General features: G+C 41.3%; 1 protein-coding gene across 1 annotated transcript; it reads left to right on the top strand.

Moving 5' to 3' along the window:
- Nucleotides 1-1,749: 1,749 nt before the first annotated feature.
- LOC100691827 (voltage-dependent calcium channel gamma-4 subunit) lies at nt 1,750-21,415 on the top strand. The gene is made up of 4 exons (XM_003452822.5): nt 1,750-2,378; nt 15,798-15,881; nt 16,768-16,908; nt 18,673-21,415. The coding sequence occupies exons 1-4, from the start codon at nt 2,156-2,158 to the stop codon at nt 19,197-19,199; spliced, it is 975 nt and encodes a 324-aa protein (XP_003452870.1). The 5' UTR covers nt 1,750-2,155; the 3' UTR covers nt 19,200-21,415.
- The last annotated feature ends 3,502 nt before the right edge of the window (nt 21,416-24,917 follow it).

Genomic DNA, 24,917 nt, shown 5'->3' with positions numbered 1-24,917 from the left:
GTTCAGATTCAGTGGGCAGACAGATGTTCGTGCATCATTTAACGCAAAGGTATGAAGTGGCATTCAGCCCACTTTGTTCTGACTTTTAACTGAGGATCTCTCACAACACCGAACTTTCTGTTTTTAGGTGCATATTTCTAAACAGCTGTCAGTTTTTCTTTTCTGTTTTTTTTTTTTATTTGTACATTTTTGTTGTACATGTTTATACTTTAGGGCCATTCTCTTTCTATTGTATTAGTGTCTTTATCATATTCCTTCAGCAGCTGGAAAGGTGGCCGCCCTCCCTGAGCTTGGTCCTGCTCGAGGTTTCTTCCTGTTAAAAAACCACTCTTGCCAAGTGCTTGGTCAAAGGGGGTTGCATGATTCTTTGGGGGGGGGGTCTTACCTAATAGTATAAACCACATTCAGGGGACTATTGTTACTAACTGGCTCTATATAAATTAACTTGAATTGTTAGCTTTACAGTTGGCTGTGGTGCAAGGAATGCATCAACTTTCTTTCTGTGTTTTAACGAGGTTATTGAGCACTTTCGTGATATAATAAAACAATAAAACAACTCATGACACAAACTCTTCATTTGCTTTATAATACACTCTGCTGGCACACATGGAAATTATATATAGCCTGGCCAAACAATCCGACAGTATGCTGTTTGTTACGGCTCTCTTTACTGGCGTTTCTGTTATTCTTTCGTATATCTGAGCATAACAACACAAGCTCCTCTCTGTATAATGCAGCGCAGTCCAGTGTCGCCATAAGTCTTTTGAAATGACCACAGAGTTTATTCAGTGCTTTTCCCAAGTTGATTTCATTCATTCATTTGGCAGCATATGGGAACGTAAAGACACACTTGTACGGAGTTTGTGTAATATGAAGAATAAACTATTCTAAACACAATTGTTCATTAAAACAAATGTGAGAGCTTGCCTTACCTGCCTTGATTTCAGCACCATCAAAAGTTGTTTTATTTATTTATGCATTTATTTATTTCCATAAGCCCGAGGCATCTTGCCAGTTCAAGCCATCAGAGCAGCATGCTCCTAAAATGTTTTCCTGCTGATATAAAAAATCTTCCATCTGGAGATGCATTAAGCATGTCTTTCATTTGGTGTTCACTCTGTGGGCTCAGTGGCTTTTGGGGGGCAAATCCAATTAACCAATTTGTCAGGTGCATGATCAAAGTCAGAAGCAGCGGAGGGAAAGGTTTATTTAAGGAGGTGTCATAGATTTGGTCAGTCAATACGTACTTTTTTTTTTTAGTTCCAGCTTCCTGCTTTCCTGTGACCGTCTTGGGAAAATCCGATATGACTCCGTGTGATTTAGAATGCTGTGTGCGCACACGCCAAGCATCTAATTGCTTTTTTAATGGTCTGCTCCGCGGGGAATTGGTTGTTTGGCAGTTGCGCACCACAGAGAAGGACCATTGTGTCAAAGCCTGTCATTATTTCTTTCCCACAGGCTCCCGCCTCCACCCTTCCCCTATGACAGCTGACTCTGAGTTTGGTTTGGTAATGTTCATAGATTTTTGAAATCAGAGCAGAGTGTCCAAGTGTCGCAAACAAGGCGCAGATTGTTTTTAAAAAAAGAAAAAGTCAAATCATTTTGTTTCATGCGAAAGTGTTCCAATTTTGAGATAAATTTAAATGTCACACAATTTCTCCCTTTACTTATTCAAATGCACATCTCCTCCATTGGTTAGATTTGATGAGGGTGTGGTCTCACTTAAGAGCAGTTGACGTAGCCCTCACTGGCAATGGGCTTTAACAAGGATGCGGTCTGTGTAGGAACAGAGAAAAAGTGTTCGAGACCGATATAAAGGAGGGGAAAAACAAGAATCAGAAGGTTTGAAATGTTTTGAGTTGGTGCGATGTGCTCTCCGGAGCGCTTCCGATCAGCGTGGGGCATAAGGAGTGAGCAGAACCGGTGTTCTCTTCTGTTCACAGCAGCAACCAGTAGATTCTGAGCATCAGGTGAACATTTCATATAGTAGATGTAGCCTGCTTCTTCTTCGTTTACCCCGGGCTTCTATACACTCCACTTTAACCACAGGGCAGATGGGACGCAGAAAAACAACTATGACCAAAGAATCCGCGCCCTGACGCGCTCCGGTGCGTGCATGCTGGACCGGTGAGTGTGTGGACTAGTATGAAGCGCCATGGCTTGGTGTGACCGCGGGGTTCAAACGCTGTTGGCCACTGTGGGGGCTTTCGCTGCCTTTAGCCTGATGACCATTGCCATCGGGACGGACTACTGGCTCTATTCGCGGGCATACATCTGCAACGGCACTAATGCCACCACAGACGAGACTCAGCCACAACCCAAAAGTAAGAAGGGCGATCTCACCCACTCTGGGCTGTGGAGAATCTGCTGTATCGAGGGTAAGCTCGGCTCACTTTGTGGATTTAACTGTGCTCATGTTTGACAGAAACATGCCAGGTTTCTAGTGAAATGTTGTTAAAAATACAGCACATTTTATTCTCCTAGAAACTATTTTTTTTTTTCGTATGAACCTTTTGCTTCCCAGTGTGTTCGATCAGTCTCAGTCTGAGCGCACAAAGGACGCATTCCCTTTACGCATGCCAAGTGTCTCTTTCTGGAGATGGGCGCACAACGAGAAAGAGATCACAAATGCGGAACAACTTTCAGGTGATATAGAATGAGACAGAAAAAACAAATATGCACACATTTACAAATTTGAGGGGCATAAAAACGGGAAAGAAACCGGCGTTGCCCCGCTGTACACGCTCTTCTCGAGCTGTCTGCCAACTGTTACATCTCATTGTTCAAGCGCAGGCCCACACAGTCAACTCAGCTGAATAGTCTGCAAAAGAATATGATGCCAAGACGGCGCGTCTGAGCCCATTCACTTTTAATCTGGCAGGAAATGTGCGCGCTATCAGTCTACTTTCATTCATGTCTTCATTGTATCCGTTGCTGTTGCTTGGCAACATCCCTGAAATTGCTATGGAAACATGCCCGGTGATTTAAAAATAGATGACTCTGAGTTCACGTCATGTCCGAGCAAAAAAAGAAAAAAAAACTTATTTGTTGTTATAGAACATCAGGTAAACAATATGTTTTTCACAAGCTCAACCTTCCCAAATGTGTTTTGAGGGGGTTCTTTTTTTCCCTTCTCCCCTGCTCCCCCTTTTTCTGATTACATGTTCGATAAGGAGGTGCGCTGGCAGTGACGTCTTATTTCGGAGGCAGACAGGCACTCATTCATTGACCAATCTTCCTTCCGACCACCTCTTGACTTCTTGCCTCAGAGAGTGAATGCAACTGATCTATTTGCTTGTGGCACAGACGTCTGTTATGACGCAGTGATTGATAGAAGACAGTTTGAAGCAAAACGAGCAGAAAAATAAATAAAACACAGAAGAATAAATGACAAAGAAAAAAAATCCTCAGATGGACAGCCAACAAGAATTCAGTATATTTTGCTTGGAATATGCGAACAAATCTCTAGTGCTTAAAAAGTCATTTTATTGGTCTATTTTTCTAACTATATTTTATAATAATTTTACTTGCACTGAACTGGAAAAAAAAGGGGAACAGTTCATTTCAGATGTACATGTAGGCTTGATGAGGACGTGTCCACCCTAAACACAGCACATTGTGTTTCAGCGAAGCTGCCATGAAACGTGACAGTCTCAATCATGTCTGAAGCATTAAAATGGGAGCCAATAAATATAGCTTGGCTGTTTTCTGATGAGGAAACATGACCAAACCCTATTACATTTTAATCATTTTTATTTAGAGACTTGTCCCGAAAGAACAAACAAACAAATTCAAAGCAAATATTCTCATTTCAAGGTATAAAAAAGTCATATAATCTTATATGTTAATCAACACAGCAAGCCCAGCTAGATTACTCAGCACACATATAAAGTCAGATGTTGGCTTTGTAAACGACATCCAACACCTTCACTTAGCGAGTAACTGAATCTGATCAGCAGGTTCATGATTTTAATTGTAGAATGAGTTAAGTTATCGTGTGTTAAAGCCCAGGGTTGCTTGCAGTGATGGCATGGAGATATTTGCTCAGTAATAAGAAAATAATGACGTCCCACGACACGCTTACACCTTCAGGACATCCCCTTTCACCTTCTCATCCATGTGATGCGTTCATGATGCAGTCGTAAAGTCGCGATTGTTAAGCATCACTCTAGCTACAAATAAGAAGCGAGTATAAATGCAAAACTGTCTGTCACAAAATGTGGTGAGCTGAACGTAAAGTTGCAGTCCCCCAACTGCCAAATCCCACTTTAACAACTGTTTATATATATATTGGATTTCATTCTATATAAAAGTACAGAATACATCTCCTGGTGTATGTTTTTCTTTTCTTTTCCTTTTCATTTTTGAGTACACTTGTATCAGAAAAAAAGAAAACACAGTTCTGTATACAATGCCTGTGCAGCCTATGTAAAATCAGCTGTTGTCAGAATCAGTGCTTTTCCATTTCTGCGGTTTGTTCTGTTGATTATGAGCCTGTTTTGAATCACATTTCCTGGAGCTAATGTCATCAGAGGCCACATATCGGGAAGGATTGAGCTGTCGTCATTGATTTGACTGTCCTGGGCTCACGCTGTGGGTGAAGGTGGACGCCTCGGAGAGGAGAACATCCTCGTTTGTTACGAGTAGATAGTTTCACTTCTGTGCCTCTGCCTAAAACTATAAGCTGGTGGCTCTGTTGTCATGGAGACTCATAAGTGTAGAGGAGAAGACAAGCGAGGAAGTCCCCCCACCACCACCACTTCTACCACCTTCACCATTACTCCAACCACAAATGTACACACACCCCTCTGGCCATAAAGACAAACAGACTGGGTTATTGACGGGGACGCCTCTGTGTGTATCACAGCTTCTGGGGAAAACATCATCACATTTTGCTGAACAGATTACAGCAACAGCATGTCTTTCTCTCAGTCACATCAAATCTCTGGAACACATAGCAGCTGTTAAGCCCCGTTTTTTTCCTTCCCAGAATCCAGTGATGAATATGTTTAGCATTTCTGGACACTCTTCTTTCTTTCTTTTTTTTTACCCCCTCTCTCCTCTCTCTCTCTATCTCAGCAGGCCTGAATGACAATTAAGGAGTAGGCAGGAATATATAAAATGAGTCTACTTTAGCGGAAGGTCATTATTTCCCTCCTCTGTGGAGTCTTTTGCATTTCACAACCACTGTTTTGACTTCTTTTCCCCTTTAATGTTTGTTTTCCCACATGAATATTGTAAGGCCACGGAGTGCACCTCATTTGCAACAGAATCGGCAAGCATCAGAGACTCTTGCTTGTGTGTAACTCCAGTAAATACAACCAGCCTTTTAAAACGAGAACTAACCTAATGAACAATCCAATTACCAGGTACATATTTGCAGTAAACGTCCCAGCTGGTGGTGGATTGGTGTGAGTCGGGAGGCAGCTGTTTTTCTTGGGGGTCAGTGGAAGCTCTGGTTTAGGTTGTGTGTGTGGGGGGGGGGGGGGGGGGGGGGGGGTCACTTTGCTATTCTCGCCATGCTCTAAGATTCTGTAATTAAAATGTAACAACTGGGGCACTAATTAGCCAGCAGGGCCCAACTTCTAACACCAGTCATGCCATGCTCTGTTCCTCAGGTTGATGGGATGTTTTCCTCTGTTTTATAGGTTTAAGTCCTCAGTTCTCCTCTTTCTGTTCTGTGTTATTGCACTTAGCTCTTTGTTACCTCGATACTTTCCACAGATCCAGGGTTTATGTCACTGGGACCAAGAAAAATCTTTGCCATCAGCCTGTGAAATGTGAATATTTGCTTGTTCATCAGTTTAAAAAAGCAGTTTTTTGACTGTTGAAGTAACTTGAATTTGTTAATCAGCGCTTTAGAAAATTACTGATGAATGCCTTTTCGAAACTTATTTCTGTTATTGAAGAGAGTTAGCACCAGATCCACTGATAATGAAATGAATTGTAGTTTTATGGAATAGTGTGCCTTTGCTCATCTCATATTTAGGGTCTAGGGGCTGGTGTCTTCAAGATGAAGCTCATAAAGTGATGATTTTGAAGCCTCTGCAAAAACAGCTGATGAAAAACAGTTGATGATAATCTAGGTTGATCTCTTCAAACCTTTAAATCCCACACCCTCGTCTTTGTGCTGTACATAACTACCATGTTCCTATCTGCAAATTGGCTGACTTTTTAAAAATTTTGATGCTCTTTTAGCCTTTGTTGTGACAGGAAAGTGGATAAAAGACAGGAAAGCTGCAAGAAAGAGCAGGGCAAAAATGACCTCAGGACAGATTTGAACCCAGGCCTCTCTAGCTACGGTACCATCACCTGTTTCCAAGACTGGAGAGGATTGTCAGAAGTGTCATTTTTCTGTGTTGGCAATCACATGTGGGATGGCAATTTATGTTTGGCCCACATCTGCAGTTCTCTTATGCTTCTCTCACAGCTTGTGTTGACTGACAGTGCTGACTCAGGATGAGTCACAGCCACAGGTCTCCATTATATGGGCCAGATGTCAGGTGGGCATCTGGCCCACAAAACAGTTTCTGTAACCCAAGGAAGGCCATCCTCAAAACTGAGTGTCCAAAGTAGCCAAGATTAAGCCAGAAAAGTGTCTGCACATGTTCCTCCTGTCTGTGTACTAACCCGAGACTGTCTGCATGGTGTGCCTTCGCATTTAGTCTGCACATTTTGTTTCTGTAGCACATTTAAAATCCAAGTGTTTTACAATAAAAACAAAAGAGCTCCTAAAACTCGTCATACAATAACAACAATAAACTGTCTTCCAACCACAGGTTTCTGCAGGCTTTTCAAAGAAAGGCACGTCTTTAGCTTAGATTCAAAGACAGTCACATGTTTATCTGATGTCACTTTTTTGCAAAGTTTTATTTTTCTGTTTTTACTGCCTGCACGTTTTTTCAATGTTTTTATCATCTGTGTTAAGCACAATAAGTTTAGTTATAATAAAAAAAATGGTATAAATAAAATTCATATTGGAATTGCCACTTCAGAGGCAATCGGAACAGCAAAGACCCTCTTGAAATAATGGCAGGATGGTCAGGAGTGATTGGAAAGCAGACCTTAATGATCTTGAAAGAATGTGTGGACCCAGTTTAACTACCACATATACAGGTGCAAGACTGTTTAAGGCTTTTAATAAAAACAGTGATGCTTTATGTTGGATTCTGTCCCTGTGACATTTTGGAATAATTGTCAATGATCAAGAGATCATTGACCAACTACAGCATACAGTGCTTGGCAGTAGTCCAGTCTAAACAAAAGCAGCAATTTTAACCTCGTAATTCTTGAAAAGGTGGAAGTGCTGTTTTTTAACTCCTTCTGACGAGATCTAGATTTACTGTTGGGGTCAAACACCTAAAAAAACCTTAAAATATACATGACAAAACTTATTGGCTAACCCTTGTGCAAAGATTTATCCTGTGGTTTGAGATTACACTGGCTGTGCAAGTGATATATTAAAAAAAAGCCTTTCACAGACATAGAATATATCATGTTGCTGACATAATCAGTCTCGTAAAGTGGCGTCTTTCTGTCATTTGCACAGGGTTCTTTAAGTTATTGCTCCTCACAGCCTCATTCACACACACAGTACCAACAGCACTCCTAATATTTGCTACATGTGTGGACATACACCTCTAATGAATGAAGGCACATCACACAATGTATCTGTGCATACACATTAGTAAACTTTGATAAATTGATCAGACACTTATTAAAATGTAGCTCATAAACTATGACTCTGTGTGAGTCACCTGCCTGAAGTTACAGCCACAATGTCATTTGCTTTTAGATCCTGATCAAGTCTATCTCTGGGGATAATTTATCATAAGTAATTAATGAAGTAACCACTGCTGTGCTCCAAGTGTAAAAGCCAGCAACTCTCTCATTTTGGCGAGCAGATGGATTGTGGTGCTGTCGCTGTGCTGCAGGTATGTAATAAAATTAGAGTCAGCAGTGAGTTATTCTGTTTCTTAACAGAGTCAGTCTGCATCAATGTAAAGACTTTGTAACTTCAAATTTTCGGTGTATATAGATGTAAAACTGTAGAGGGAAAACTCAACATACATGAAAGCAAGGAAAGGCACATGTTTTTCACCTCTGTGATGTTTATATACTGAAGCTGCTGCTGAAATATAGTTGTTGTTTTTTTTAAGTCTGGGTTGTTTGTCACCTGAAAGGTAATAAAAGGAAAAGATTTCGATCTGAATCGCAAACCAGATAAACTGAATCATTACCATGGCGTGTAACTTGGTTCAATTCTATTCTATTTATATAGTGACAATTTACAACAAGGCGCTTTAACCACAAGTAAGCCAGCAGTCTGAGAGCAGATTGTCAAGATTTAAAAATGGCTAGACGTGTTTACTTGGTTTAGGAGAATAGGTGGCTAAGAGAGGCTCCTTAGGTGGGCTGGCTTCCGAGAGAGGTGTGGGCTGAATGGTGAAGAATGGGCAAGCAGGTGGGTCGTGGGCAGGTATTGGGATCCACAGGCAGCTCTTGCACTCCAGGAGGGACAACAGATGAGTGTTTGGAGGTAAAGGAAGCTCGAACAACCCAGGCAAGCAAATAGGAAACAGGGGAGAGAGGTGGTTAACCAAGCTAAGCATTACCAAAATGATCTCAAGGAACAGGAGGGCCAATTCATCACCGTAGTGGATGGAACGATCAGGGAGAGAAGCATTGCTGCAGACGGTCCTTAAAGACAATCCAGATGATGACAGTTAGTTGAAGGTGTGCAACAGCCAGCCAGGAAGAGCCAAGAAAAGCCAAGAACAAAATTAAAATGCGCCAGGCCTGCCCTGAAGCCTAAGACAAAGTGCTATATTGGAGTGATATTGTACTATAAGGTCTTTCAGACAAGCCGGGGCCTGAATATTCAAGACCAACACTTCAAAATTCTACAGGGATCCAATGAACAGAAGCCAATATGTCTCTCCTTTTAGTCCATGTAATGATATTATACAGACAAGTAACAGTGGAAAGTAACAGAATTCATTTGGAAAAATATCAACCATATGACATAAAATTTGCCAAAGAGCACCTATGTGCAGATATGTTAAAGCTTTCTCATTTGAATCCACACTCTTACAATGACCTCTCAAACACCATGTTGAGAATCCATTATACATGTACATTTTTAAATAAGTGGCAGAGCATAACAGGCTTCACAGCAGACTACGTGATAGATCACAGTTTTCTTCCAACAACTTGGACGCACATGCACAGTCGAACCCAAGCGGAGCTGTGTTTGAAGAAATTGCAGCCTGGTGACAATTTAATTAACCAACTGTCAGTCATATCAACACTGAATCACTGATGTCTTCTCCAAATTGCTTTTCTCTCATCCTCACTTGGACTGAAAAGAAAGGAGGGGTTTGTTTTATTACACAGAGTTTTTTTTTTCTTCTTTTTCTTTTTTCCCCACCCCTGTCCTGCCATCCCCAGCTCGCAGCGCAATAATCGTACGCGGAATCAGTGCGAGTCGTTTGTGGTATCGTCGCTTACAGTGTTTTGTCTGTTAACGCCTTCATAAAATGGATTCATCCCTCCTTTTCCTGTAAAGCTCGGAGCGCTCTCCCTCATCAGCTGCTCGCGCTCTCCGTCGCAGACCTGAAAGAAGTAGGGATAAAAAAGCAGAACAGGTTGCTGCTGAGCCCGTTTGCTGTAAAGAGTGCTTACGTGTGTAAGGTACGACACCCGAAGTGCATCGCCCACAGGAGGCTACGCAGCTCCAGTGAAATGCAATATTGATGTCACTTTTGATTGGTTCACACATCAATCTATCCGCAGAGCCAGCAAGGTGTGAAAACGAGGAAGCGAGGGAACGTGTCGCATGAAGCTTACTGCCATCACCTGCAGTTCTCCTGCAGACACCGGGGTGAGCGAGCGGTGACTTGATGAGACAACGTTATTTGGTGTATTCCACCGAGGCCGCCCTGTCATTTGCTATAGGCTGAGCTGCTCTAATTCAAAACAATGACAACGTGCATCATGCTGTTGCCACTGGCACCACAGCTGTGGCAGCTGCTTCCAATGAATGTGTGTAAGTGTGTATGAACACATGTTTTATTTTTGTATAGGCGCGTGCCCATTTGTGTTCACAGCCATGCCCGCTTAAGCACTGACAGATCTTTGAAGGGGGAAGTCTCTTGTTTAACGGGTATCAGGATATAATGAAAATGTCAAATGCATCCTCGGAGATTGTTTATGTAAATGAGCTTATTAAAGACTTACAGGGGTTGCCATGGAGAAGAGGGAAACGGGGTGCTCAGCGTGGGGTTTCACAACTCGAATAAGGCCCTGGGAACCCATCATTTCCCCACTAATATGTTGACTGTGTAGGAATAATTCCCAGTTTGTTTCGACCCAGTCATACTGGAAGCATCACCCTGATAAGCACGTTTTTTTTTTTTTGTTTTTTTTTAATCACCAGCACTCCTGAAGCTGATCTCAGATCTCTGTCCTTAAACGCTCTCTCTCCCCGTCCTAATTTCTTTCTCCTTTTTAAGGTGGCTCCTATCTTTACGCCATCCTCATCGTTGCTCTCCTCGCCTTTGTTGTTTCATTTCCTTGTACCTTCTTCCATTGTTTAATCTCCGCTTCACCCCTCCCCCTCCCACCTGCTCAGTATTCAGACTTTATTTCATTTCATTTCATGAAGGATCCATCTCACAGCCTGCACACACACACACACACACACACACACACACACACACACACACACACACGCACTAAACCCTGACATTGAGCTGATAACTGTCACTCATAAATCATTAACCTTGAGGGATCCACTTATAAAAAGATTTCCAATCAGTACCAACATTGTCCTCTATCTCTTCCAATCTACATCTCTCTCCCCCTCTCTCTCTCTCTCTAACACACACACACACACACTTGTTTTGATATCTTAATGACGACATCTAATTGACATAATGCTTTCCCTAGCCGCTAACCCTAACCATCAAAAATGAATGCCTGATCCTAACCCTCAAACTAAACCTAACCATAACCTTATTGTAACAATGACACTAAAACCATATTTTGAGCCTCAAAAATACCTTCAAACTCGTGGGGACGGGCATTTTGTCCCCATAAGTGACTGTTGGTCCCCACGAGTATAGCAGCTTGCCAATTTTCTGTCCTCACAAAGATGTCTAAACATGTACACGCACACACACACACACACATATACACACACAGGTACACAGAGGTAAACAGAGGCGTCAGACTGGCTGAGTAGCTGAGACTGGACTGGCTATTAGTAACATTTTAGGTTCACAGTGAAAGGTTTGTTTTTGCAAGCAGCGTATAAAAAGTGTAAAATCACTTGGATGCAGAAGCAGAAAAAGACACAGCCAATCATGCAAACGGAAATGCGCGTATAAAATTTGCTACAAGCCTTGCCGCTCCAGCATGATCCGGTATTTGCACAGCAATTAACAGTACAGCTAAGGTGCCTGTGTTTTTGCTGTTTAACCACATGAGCCAGATGTGTGTGCGTGTGTGTGTTTCTTTTTTTCACAAGGCACAAAGTCTCACGTTGCTGCTTAAAATAGTCCAAAACCCCTTTTTTTCCATCAGTGACTAGACACAGAAACTTGTGCTCCATTTCCACAGACTGATTTGACACTAATTAATTTGATGTCCCTTATAAAGCAGCAGACCTAGTTAATGGAAGCGAGCGTGCCCTTAAAAGCTGAGCCACAGAGAAAGGTGGTTCGGTGGCTCAGCCTTAGGCACCTGGGAAATGGAGTTGACAGGTATCTGTCTGTGTGCTGTTAATGGGAAGGTTGGTGTTCATGCAGCGGGTCAGCTCCCATCTCTTTTGTCTGTTAGGCCGGGCGGAGATGAAAGGGGGAATATATTTTCGACATGGGTAAAAGTCTTTATGCTTACAGAGGCAGACAAAGCTTAACTGAGCCTCAGCTAATGAACCATTCACAGACCCCTTTTTCCCTAAACACCAATCGTCCAATGATGGTGAGGCAACTAACAAAGCTATGTCAGGCTTTCATCGTCCTCACAAGCCAAAGTAGGGGGCAGGTCCTTCAATATGAGAGATAAATGACTTTAATGAGTTTAGAGAGCCTCTTTAGCCTCTAAAAGCACAAACCCAAAAGAGAAAGGAAAATATTTAATAATGCCCTTATGTGTTAGAACATAGGTTTAATAGAGTATAAGGACTACAGCATATTATTACAAAACATAATACTTTAACATGAGTCACATGTACAATAAGAGGTGTCCGATTTTTACATTTTCTCTACCGTTTAGCAACATGCTACGTGGCAGGGATTAGCAAATGGCCAATATATCTGCACACAATCACAAATACGCACACATGAACATGCATCACATATGCTGTGGATATGTTTATGTAAATATATGCAAATTAGAGCCCAGTGCAGCCCATCTCTAATACTTTGGATGTTGCTCCTAGAATAAGTGTGTTCAAATGGTTAATGAATAGTCAAAGAGCTCACTGCATTACCACTACTGCACAGAGCACATCCATTAACCCCACCCCTAACCCCTTTTTCTCTTCACAAGGTGTTGTTTATACTCCCGCTCAATTACAGCTCAGGGCCTCTCTGAGCTTTAACCTCTCCCTCCCTCTTTCCTCTTTCTTTCGTTCTCTCACCTTGGCGTTAAAAGCTTCCCGCACAGTCTATTGTTGTGTTGTTTAAATAGACTTCTTGTTCTGGCATTCAACCATTCACCTGAGCTGGATTTGGACACGCACCACAAGCCATCAAATCCCTACGGGCATTGCAATCTTAATCACACAGCTATATAGTCCTGCCGCTTTTTCTTCTTCAAATGCGTGTGCACTGAGCTGTGATTTCAACTTTGCAGAATTCACGGTCTACTCAGCGAGCTCTTAACAATAGTTTTGGTCAAAGGTCAAAGTCTTAACAATGGAATCTGGGAAAACATGTAGCCTTTGCATGCTGAATGTACAGATCCAGGTAAATGTTTCCAGCCTAACACTGAAAGAAGAGAAAAGGTAAAGGAATAAAGAGCTTATTATGAAAGAGGGGAAGGCTTTTTAACAGCATGCACACACAAACATTTGCCTGATAGCTGACCAAATGAATCCCAGTGGAAGCCATGCTGTGTTTCACTTTTACCTTGAAGAAGAAGCACTATTAAACATGAAAAATAGTCTGAGGTCATCTGAGAAGTGTCTTCTCACTCCATCTTCTTTTACCTAAGTCCACTAAAGCATCTTATCCCAGCAGACTTAGCCGCCACTAGAGCTTGTACCACACCCTTCTTCAAAGACACTCTGTATTTATACATCAGATGAAGATTTTTAATAAGCTAGGGAGATACAAATTAATTTAATTCAGTTCATTTCACTTTTATTTATATTGCACCAAATCACAACAACAGTAGTATCAAGGCTTTTTAGATTGTAAAGGCCCCACAATAATACAGGGAGAATCCCAACAATCAGATGATCAACTATGAGTTAGCACTTTGGCAACAGTGAGAAGGAAAAACTCCCTTTAAACGGGAAGAAACCTCCAGCAGAACCAGGCTCATGGAGGGTCAGCTATCTGCTGTGACCTACTGGGGGTAGAGCAGGGAAAGAGGACAAAGGACACACTTTGGTAGAGAGTCAGAAGTTAATAATAACTAAGGCTATGTTCACACTGCAGGCAAAAGCGCATCAAATCCGATTTTTTTGACCCTATGCGACCCATATCCTATCATGGTATGACAGTGTGAACGGCACGAATCCGATATTTTCAAATCCGATCTGGGTCACTTTCGTATGTGGTACTGAATCCGATGTTTTAGAAAGCGACTGCTGTCTGAATGGTCAGGTCGCATTAAATCCGTCTTTTACGTCACTGACACAAGACAGACGCCAATTATCAGCGCCGGAGAAGCGCCCGAGAAGACATCGCGAACGCTTCCTGGCCATCCAGTGTAGATGTTAGTGAAACTGTTGGGAAGACAACGTGAACATTTTATTTGTACTGTATAATCTGCAGATTCTGACAGAAATCTGCAACTATCCTTTGAAGCACCGCTCCTCTCTAAAACAGCAATAAGGATCATTATTAGGTTATTTACATTATTATGTAAATAACAGAATAATTTAAAACAAAAATTGGGAAACGTAAAGTCCGAAGTCTTTATATTAAGGGCCATCAGTCAAACAATATTGTTTGGTCTGGGTCTAAACAGAGCGCGTTGTGTGTGACATCTTCTTTTGCGCATGCGGGCCGCTTTGAGCGTTCACACTAGAGCGCATTTGCTGTCGCATTTTATTTGTAGTGTGAACAAGCAGACAAAAAAATCGGATTTGATCAAAAAATCGGAATTGAGCATTAAGACCTACAGTGTGAATGTAGCCTAAGTAATTCCAAAGGGGCATATAAACCCATAAAGAGTAAAAAGATTTGAGTAAAGAAGTCCACCAGTCCTAACTATAAGCTTTATCAGAAAAGAAAGCTGTAAGCCTAATCTTAAAAGTAGAAAGGGTGTCTGCCTCCCTAATCCAAACTGGGAGCTGGCTATACCAGAGAGATGCCTGAAAGCTGAAGGCACCTTTGGAACCACGAGTAAACCAGCAGTCTGAGAGCAACATGCTCTATCGGGGTAATACTACATCATGAGTACTTCACGATAACCTGGAGCGTGATTATTTAAGACCATGTGTGTGAGAAAAAAGATTTTAAATTCTATTATTGAATTCAAAGGAGCCAATAAAGAGAAGACTCCAAAATTAAAAAAGAATGTGGAAAGAGGCTTCAACTGGGAGTGAGCTAAGTGGGCAGATTTTAGTCAGTGTTGTCCATCTTTTCATTGACAACATCCGTCTATGGATATCCAGACAGCTGAACACAAATAAGCATAAACACATTCATCAAAGGGTCAGGCAGTGAGAGAGTGTGTGGGATAGATCAAGTGCTGCAGGTAATGTGCGAATGCCGTTTGTAGTCTAAAAACTTTGAGTTGTCAGTAAGACTAGAAGCATTTTTACCAGTGTTTCCAGGACCACATTTTGCATATGCAGCACACACACACACACACACACTAACACACAGCTCACAGCTCACAGACCCACAAGGTCAAACCACACTGACCTGTGTCTATGCCACAGTGACAAAGACACATTGCCACTGCTGGTGGAAAAAAAAAGTTGCCCACAGGGAGGAAGCATCAGCCGCTATAACGCAACAATTCCACCCACGATATGATTATATAGGTTGTTTGTTCTTGCTGTCTGAAATGACTCACATAAACACTACTGATCTGGCATATATAGCAACAAAAATCTGCATTAAGTGGCAGGTGAAGTGGTGGTGGAATAAACACTAACTTCCCACTGGGGAAGCTGGACTCTTGTCCAGGACCATCTTTAAGTTTCGCTTTCCGTCAAATTGGCTTCCTTAGGGTTGAGAGTAGATTATCGCCCGTTTTTAAACAGACTGTTTTCACAGCAAACATTTTGGCATGAAGTATTAGGTAAACACAGGTGTTACTAATTACATTAATGAAGTTTGAGCCTATCCTTAATTAATGTGAACAGCAGCACCTGTGTTTGTAGATTTTAATTGGAAAGGGATGCTTTGAAAAAGGTCACTGTTTAAACATGTTAGACAGCACCATGCTCCTATGAGTTGGACGTTGTTACGGGGGGAAGGTGGAGGGGATTAACTTCAGGATATCTTTCCAAAAATAGGAAAGAAATCACCCTAAATGTTTAAATCAAATGCAGCCTTGATGTGTACAGCGGGCTAGTGAGGCTCATTCTTGTGCTTTTCACCCTGCAGGCATTAATCAAGGCAGCTGTTACAGAATCAACCATTTCCCTGATGACAACGACTATGACACAGACAGTTCGGAGTATCTGCTACGTAAGTGTTCCCGACTTGTACATTTCGTCTGGCATCGGTAAAACTGTGTTACTCCTAAAAGGAAAAACAGGAAGTCCTCTGACATTCAGCATCTTGTCATTTGATTGTGAAAGCAGACAGATAACTCACTTATGTATGTAGAGTCAGAAAGATATGCGAGTCAGCGAGGTTTCGCATATTTCGAAGCTCAAAGTCATTAAAGCATTATCAAACACTTTTATGTTTACAATCAATTTTTTTTGGCTGTATCTGTTGGATAGCCTTCATCTTTATTCTACACATTAACTGATGTCTTAGATTTAACATTTCAGTTGCAAAATCACTGTTACAATGAGCCTAAACCAGAGTTTTCCTTGTTTTTCTGTGAAAAACTGGCTTAAACATGACTTGTGATTAGTCTGATACACAATGAATATTCTGTCACTGGAGACCCATCACTTAAAGCTGATTCAGAATCTGCCTAATATGCAAGAACAAAGGAGACTTGTCAAGTCCAAACTCAGTCCATTAGCCAGACTAAATAAAAGGAGGGCTTAATAAAGGACTTCACAGTTGAATAAGCTCATTCATCTTTGGAAACCTGTAAAATGGCACAGTGATTCATTGTAGGGTTGGTGATAGTCAGCGAGAGCGCTTGTTGCAACCCACAGCTGATTAGCAAAGCTTTGTCACAACAAAGCCCCAAAGTATGACTAATAATGGAGCTTAAAAAACAGATCAAAGAAGAGGTTGAAAAGAAGTGGTACTGGACTCGAAAGGTTAATAAAAACTATATATTTTATAATATATTTTATAATTTATGAAACTGTTGTTACATTAATTCATACAGTCTTGAAATAAACTGCATTTTTAAAGCCGTTTACAGTAACTCCTCCATCCACTGCAGGTGTAGTTCGCGCCTCCAGTGTGTTCCCCATCCTCAGTACCATCCTGTTGATGCTCGGCGGGCTGTGTGTTGGGGTGGGCCGAGTCTACAACAAGACAAACAATGTGCTCCTAAGCGCTGGCATTCTCTTCGTAGCTGCAGGTGAGCTGGATGAAACATGCACTGTCATCCATGTTTACAGTGAAGTCTTGTATGCTGGTTTTACAAATGGAAGGAAGTAACTTATACTTCGTCAGAGGTGCAATCATGATGATGAGCTTTATTTGCCACTAAAAAAAGACACCATATCCATTCTTCACATATCTTACAATACTATGCAAACGTCTTAATTTATTTATATTTTGCTAGAAAAATGGGAAACAGGTTCAGAGAATTAGTGAGACATATGCAGACATAGATGGAAATACTGCAAATACGGCAAAAACAGGGTTTGTACAATTTAAATGAGCTTGAAAGTCAATATTTGGTATGACCACCTTCATTTTTTAACACAGCCTGAGCCACAGCAGTCTATTAGGAAAGCTTACTTGGCATTTCTTTAAGTAGTCTTCAGGAAGTTCTCCAGGCTTCTCGAGGGTCATTCAAAGCTATACTTTGGATTTTGACTGCTTTTTGTTCTGATCTCCTTCAACATGATCCAACACTGCTTCAATAATGTTGAGCTCCAGGCTCTGGGGAGGCCAATCCATGCCTGATAGATTTCCAGGGATCAATGTCATGCTGAAAAATAAAGAGGTTGCCAATGTTTTCCATATGATATTATTATATGTTGGATCAAAATCAAAACAAGGGAACAAATCTACCTAAGGGTATCAATAAAGGAACTTGAACATGAATCTGAGGCAGTTTTCTATTTTCCTAATTCCATAAATTCCCCAACACTATTGGCTGAAATGCAGCTCTAAACCCTGACAGAGTGTTTTTTAAATATTTGTAGGCACTCAATATTGGATCTCTCTCCTGACCTACTGATGAGGGTTTGAACTAAAATTTTCAAATTTATCACTCAATAAGACCTCCAGTTCTTGTGTAATTTGGCATACCTCAGCTTTTTCTGCCTGTTTCCCCAGCCATCCTTCCACTGAGACCATTTCTGATGAGTTTTCAGTAGATGGATAAAGTGAAGAGTCAAATCCGTCTCTCAGGTCCTGTGTCAAGTCTTTGCTGGATTTTTTTTTTTTTTTTTTTTTTTTTTTTCCCCCCTATTACTTTAGGACATGACTTTCAGATACTGTCTATCTGCTGAAGATAGCTTCTTAGGACTTCCACTTCTTTTGTCCTCTGCTTGTGCAGTTGCTCTTTCAAGGACACACTGTGCAGTTATCTAGGAATAATCTAGTTGGTGCAATACTACTATTTACTTTTGCTGAACTCTATTTTTTTTTTTTGTAGATTCTGCTAAAGAAATGGGAAGTAATTATAGGTTTTATTTGTGACAGTAACAAAGAGGCTAATGATTCAATTCAAAATTTTTTCTTTGCTGTTGCGTGTTATGTGTAGATACAATAATGGTTAATCTCCTGAGCTAGGTGCTTTTCTTTTATGCTTCAGTGAGTCATAGGTTAGTGTTAAGTGGCTTAACAAAGAAAAGTAATCCAGTGAAAATAGTCAGATACAAAGACTAGACTGAAAAAAACAGCAAATGCTCCCACGCAAAAAAACCCCAAAACTTTGGAAGACCTTCAGAAAGCCTGGAGAACTGTTGTTAAAGACCACTTTAAGATATTACAAGCAAGTTTGGAATCAAAATATAAATAAATAAGGTGGTGGCTCAGGATTTTCTGTACTATAAGAATCAGAGTATACACGTTTAGAACCTCGGTTGTGACGAGATACTTTAAACGCTGGTTGTTGGAGGTTCTCTTGTGACTGAGCCTCACCTTTCATCTGTTTCTTGTTTATCAGGTCTGAGCAACATCATTGGCATCATCGTCTACATCTCAAGCAATGCAGGAGATCCCAATGACAAACGTGATGATGACAAGAAGTACACTTACTCCTACGGCTGGTCCTTCTACTTTGGCGCCCTCTCCTTCATTGTAGCCGAAACTGTGGCCGTCCTCGCCATCAACATCTACATCGAGAAAAACAAGGAGGTTCGCTGGAAGGCGCGGCGTGAGTTTATCCGTTCACTCTCCTCCTCTTCGCCGTACTCAAGGATTCCGAGCTTTCGCTACCGCCGGAGGACGTCGCACGCCAGCTCTCATTCTACGGAGGCTTCCCGGGAGAACTCGCCTGTTGTTGGTCTGAAGGGGGCGGCATCTTCCAGTGGGGCCCTGGATGAGTTGTCCATGTACGCCCTGGCAAGAGACAGCGTGACAGAGAACACGTACAGCCCTGAACATGAGGCTGCTGCTGAGTTCCTCCAGGTCCATAACTGTTTCCCCAATGATTTAAAGGATGGGGTGAATCGCAGGACCACACCAGTGTGAGCGGTATTTTGTGTAGCTCAAAGTTTACCGGATGAAGGATAGAAAAACAAATGAATGAATGACAAAGCGTTGGGCTAACCTGCAAGAGACTGAGCACTTGTGACAACCTGGCATTTCACAGAGAGACTGTCCACTTTGAAAAGGACCAAAGAAAGACTAGAGGATGCTTTATCATCTGCTTTTAGAGAATATTAAAGCAGAATACAGTTAATATTGTATGTGCTGTAGCCAGTCCAACATTAGCATTATCTTTCAACTGTGCCGAAATTCTTATATGAGCAGTGTGTCAATCGCAAATGATATTTGAGTAATGGTGTTGGCGCTTCGTGGGTAAACCTGAGAGGGAAGAGATGTGCCATTCAGCAGTATTCTGCCCACAAATTAAATACCAAGGTGCTAACTGATATGTGCTCTTCACCATATAAAGGTGTTCTCTTTGTGTGTGCGCGTGGGTGAAGTTTGCCTTCATTGCTTTCTGACAGGCAGGATCTGTGAGCCATGGTTAACATTTTGGAAACAAAGATCTTTTCTCTTATGTCTGATCCTGTAGTTTTGTTGCATAAACCTAATCAAACCATGAGTGAAAACTGGGGAAAAAAGGTATAAGTAAAAAGAATTCTTTCCCTAAAGATTTCTACCACTGCTTATGAGCGTGGCTGTTTTTCAAACTTTGCATTGTGCCCTCATACTTAGTTCTGCTCTACACTTTAATTGTGGATTTGAATGAGAAAGTTGTCTTTACAGAGCAGTTTATGTACTGTGTCTTTATGAAACAACTCAGTTGTAATGTATACAGTGTTTAGTATTTTAGTAGTAGATTGTGCAAGTTAGAAAGGTAGCAAGGGTTTTGCCTCCCTTGCCGTCTCCTCCTTTTTTTCCCCCTTATTCTTCTCTGACATTTGTCTGTGGAGCGAAATGTCCTTTTCTTTGTCACTGGAGCACCTCTTTTCAATGGTCCTTTTTTTTTTTTTTTGCCTACTTCCATATCAGCCTGCGATCCTTCCATCACACCCCCTGATGGAGGCTACATTGTGTATGTGCCTGTCACAAAAGAAGAGAAGCTGACAAAAAAGGGCTGCCCAGAACTGTGAAAACAGCACAGGTCAGGACTTCCTTTAGCTCTGAATGGAGTCTCGACATCCAGGAGGATCGGAGCCAGGCGGCAAATGTGTGTCTGTCTGTCTGTCACAAAGCCTGGCAGTCCATCTGCCAGCCCCCCACCCACCCACCCAACCCGGCTTCTATGTCAAACAGAGGCCCCAGACAGAAGCAGAGGGAGCTGAGTGGGTCCCTGAAAGATTTGGCTGTAATAACAAGATATGTGTGTTTCATCTTGCAAGTCCTTCACTGCTCTTTCTTTTAGTTTCTCAGGAAATACAGTGCAGTGTTGGCAGGTTGAACGCTTTTGAGGTCCTCGAAGAAATGGACTGTTGATAAAGATAAACCTGATGAAAAAGACAAAATGCTGTTACGGCATTAATTTAAAGCTGTGAACGTTTGCTTGAACTTGATCTCAGAGCCAGGTTTCTTTGGGAGTCGGCTCAGTCAACCACAGAGTAGTATTTGATTGTATTTAGTACGCCTGATATTCCTTTAGAGATATCACTTCACATATCCAGCTGAGCACATGTTATATGAAGCCATCAGTATGATTTGTTCTGAGTGTAAATCTTTCACTTTTATATTACAGTGTGGGGAAAAATATGTTTGTAATGTAAAGCTGCAAAGTTGTGTGTATATATAAGCACAGAGGAAAAAAAGCTGAATGTGCGGAGACATGAACAGAGATTTAAAGCATTATTTTACAGAATAATAATGCCTTGATAAATCTGGCAGTGGTTATGTGTTTCAATTTACCTTTTTATATTCAGATAAACACACGCTGTTTTTGCTGTGAATCTATTACGTATTCTGTTTTGTACGGTGAAGTGCAGTAAGTCTGTTTAGGAAGAGAAACTATATTTTCTATTCCATGTGTATGAAGCAGCTGTACCTTACTGTATGTGCTTATGTTGATTTATGGCTTACTATGGATATAAGCACATTCTTTTTCCTCATCAAGAAAATTAACTGTCAACATTTGAGAATGGATTTTCTGGAGGGAAGAGAGTTGGATGAGCTGTTTTCTTTAAATAGGCGGAGAAGAAAAATTAAATTTCCATGTTCAAAAAACCAAACCGGCCACAATATCATCACTATTGTAAGGATATTTTCAGTGCCTTTGTTCGACGTATAATCTACTGTAAAACCTGCTTTTAATGTTCCAATCAAAAAGCATTTTTATTTAATCTGAATTTACACTGTTTTTGTCTCTGCCACTTTTTAGGTACTACCCCAAACATCACGTGTACAGATAAATAAACAAAATCAGGGTTAAACTGTGTGTTCAGCTGTGATTTTTAACAAGTGCACACTATCGTGTTCACAGTGGCATTACTAACATGCTAATGGTAGTGTTGGTATCATATCATCTTTGTTTAGCATGTTGGCGGCGAAGTTATAAATCACAATAAACCTAAAAAAAAGTTTACAGGTCTTTATGTAGTCCCATGAAAAATTAAGTACATCCAATGAGTTTATAGCTTGTAGAAGCTATAACTGGTAACACTTTATAATAACTACACACTATTAATCATTAGTAAAGTACTAGTTAATACTTTTAAATAATGAATTAAGTATTAAGTAATGCCTAACTATTGCTCAATAGTGTGTTGTTATTATGAACTGCTGCCTAGTAACCTGGCATAATCATGATTTTATCAGCCCCTCACATCACTCTGGAGGAATTATGGCCCACTTATCTTGTGTTGCATCAGTTCATTGAGGTTTGGGGCATTTGCATATGCACAGCTCTCTCTGTCCCACCATCATTTCACTCAAGTTGAGGTCCTGACTTTGACTGGGCCTTGCAATTTTTTTCTTTTCTGCTCTGCTTGTCATCATTGACCAAGTTTCAGCCAAGACTTAGCTGTTGGACAGCTGGCCTCACAGCTGACTCTAGCATAGTTTGGTATGCAGAGGAGATCATAGTCAACTCAAGGTGCCCCAGTCCTGTGGCTGTAAAACAAGCCCAAATCATCATCCCTCCACCAGCGTGCCTGACAGTTATGATGTGTTTGTGCTGATATGCTGTGTTCGATTTTCACCAAACATGGCACTGTGCTTCTCCACTTTCGGTCTCATGGTTTTGTGGTTTGCAAAGTTAAGCTATGCTGCCGTCTTCTTTTTAGAAAGAAGAGGCATTCTCCTGCAACCCTCCCAAACTGACTTTTTATACTGACTTGATTGTCATGAATTTTAACATTTAAGGTGTTAACGCCGGCCTGAAGAGTCTGAGATAAAGCTCTTGGGTTTGTTGCAGTTTCTCTGAACATTGCATGGTCTGACCTTGGGGCAAATTTTCTGAGACATCCACTCCTGGGAAGATTGTAGCATTGTGTTAATGCACACCTGAATGCTTCAGAGCAGCAAACTGTCAAAACTTCAGGTTTTTTAGTGGTTCTCTCTATAAAAGCTGAGGATCAGTTAATCAAGTGCATTTTAGGGTGGCTATAGTTCAGGAGGTAGAGTTGGTCATCTACTATTTGCAAGTTAATTTCATACCTTTGTTTTTTAAAGTAGTCTTATAGGGACAATGTTCTGTCAGAGATTTCTGTTGAGGTTTCTTTGAGTGCCACCTGTCTGTGTTCCCATTTCTCCTCTGTTAAGAAGTTTACACAGAGATTTAGTCTCCATGAGTTTCCTCACAATACAATCACGATCCTTGCTTATTTGTCATGTGGCCGCTGATGATCTCATTTTTAGAATTTGCATCAGAGACTTGCGACATGTTACCAGACAGCTTTGATTGCACTGCTTGCTGCAGTTACACTGCCTTCTCTTCCTTCTCGTTGATTAGTAATTCTGACACTGAACCTGTTGATTTTGTGATCATAAACATTCGCAATTTAGCAAAAAAAAAGGGGGGTGAAATAGCAGCAAACAAAATCAAGACGTTACCAGATTTTTAAGGGACAACTGCATCATTGCTATGCTGGCAAGTAAAGCAAATTTATAAGATATTTACAGCCACATGCAATCATCTTCATGGAGCTTGTTTTTCAATGAAAACCTTCAAGTTCAATGGTTCATTCAGATGTTTGTCTGACCTTCTCAGAGTCCTAAATGCCTCTTCTATTCAGCTGCATGAGACTGAATCACTGTCATCTTGAATAAACTATGAGCCACTTCAGCCTTGGAGGCTCCACATTGTTTAACAAAGAAATAAATCAGCAGGAATCACACTGATGGCAGAGCTCTTAGATCAAAATGTTGAAAAGCTGCTGCGCTCTCACTCAGAGCGATACCACCTGGACAAATGAAGCAATTTTTAAAAATATATATATCAAGAGTCACCCGGCTGATTCAGTCTGTGAGCAAAGGAGAGGAATTGGTGATGCTAAATAAAGCTGCCCATATTTTCTTCCTCATTTCCAAAAGGCTATGCATTTTGTCAAATGTGTTGTAGCTGCTATTACTGCACAATACACCATATATGGAATATCTGCATCATGAGTGCCAGTGGATACACAGTGAGATACTCCACATTTAGCTTCGCATCCAAAATTAAAACTGCATTACTCATTTATAGGTGTAATTACACTGGTGTTGGCTCATTTTAATCTAATTGGGGGAATTATCTTTAGATGTTAATATCTGATGTTGCTGTACAGCAGCTAAACCAACCCTTTGTAATTTCAGTCTAATTTCATTTTTCTTCAACCCATGCTCACAATTAACTCACAATTCACCATCCCAAATCACCTTAGCTAAACCTTGCCCCATAAATCGATGGACAAAGCTTTTGCTAGAACAAGACAAAAACGTGAGGGTGGTGCCACCGAGACGAACGTGCATTGTATCCAATCCCATCGTTTTATAGAAGAATATTAACATGACCTTCATAGAAATGGCCTTGGGGCATGGGTAATCTAATTTAGCTTGAGTAATGTTGCCTGTCATTAGGAAATGAATACAGTTGGGTCCCTCTGAAGGCTGTGCAATCTAGTCTGCTATGGGTAAAATTAGCCACCAATTAAGGTTGTTTTTCATGCCGGAATAAAAACTCTAACAAGGAAGCTGGCTGCCATAATTGAAGTTAATCACTGCTGAGCTCAGACGTGGCAGTCCTGATTTCAGGAGAGGTGCTTTTGTACGTTTCGTTACTGTCATTGTACATTTCCAGCACTGACGGCTCACATGTGATACTCCCGGTAATGCTGATAACAATCCATCGAGTGGCACTCACAAGTGAGTCAGAGCTGCCTTCTTGCCAGATGCTGTCATCTCTTTTCAGTGTGTCTCCCCGCCGGTCGCCTGGCACGGGGTGATCCCTCCAGTATGACACGGCTGTTGCTTAGAGACTGCGCCGCTGTGAGGTGTTTGGTCTCTCCACAGTCACCGGGGGGATCACGAGCAAATGAAGCAGGTCAGAGGGCCACGCTGCAAGACAGGAAGCACCAAAAGACACTATTATTACACAGTTAGAGACAAGTGGCTGCTCTCACAGGCTTGACAAGCGACTGGCCCTTTGGGAGAAAAAGCAGTTTTCGCTGCAGGTGAGATGTGATAATGAACACAACTGTTTTTCATCTCCTCTCGGCCCCCACAGTGGGGGTTCTTTATTTAAGACAGATGGGAGATGATTTATCTTTTATGATCAATTTCTGGGTTGAGTTA

This window comes from Oreochromis niloticus, linkage group LG4 (assembly GCF_001858045.2).
Source record: "Oreochromis niloticus isolate F11D_XX linkage group LG4, O_niloticus_UMD_NMBU, whole genome shotgun sequence".
Classification (NCBI taxonomy): Eukaryota; Metazoa; Chordata; class Actinopteri; order Cichliformes; family Cichlidae; genus Oreochromis; species Oreochromis niloticus.
The sequence above is the reverse complement of the archived record's forward strand: the minus strand, read 5'-3'. Positions and strand labels throughout refer to the sequence as shown.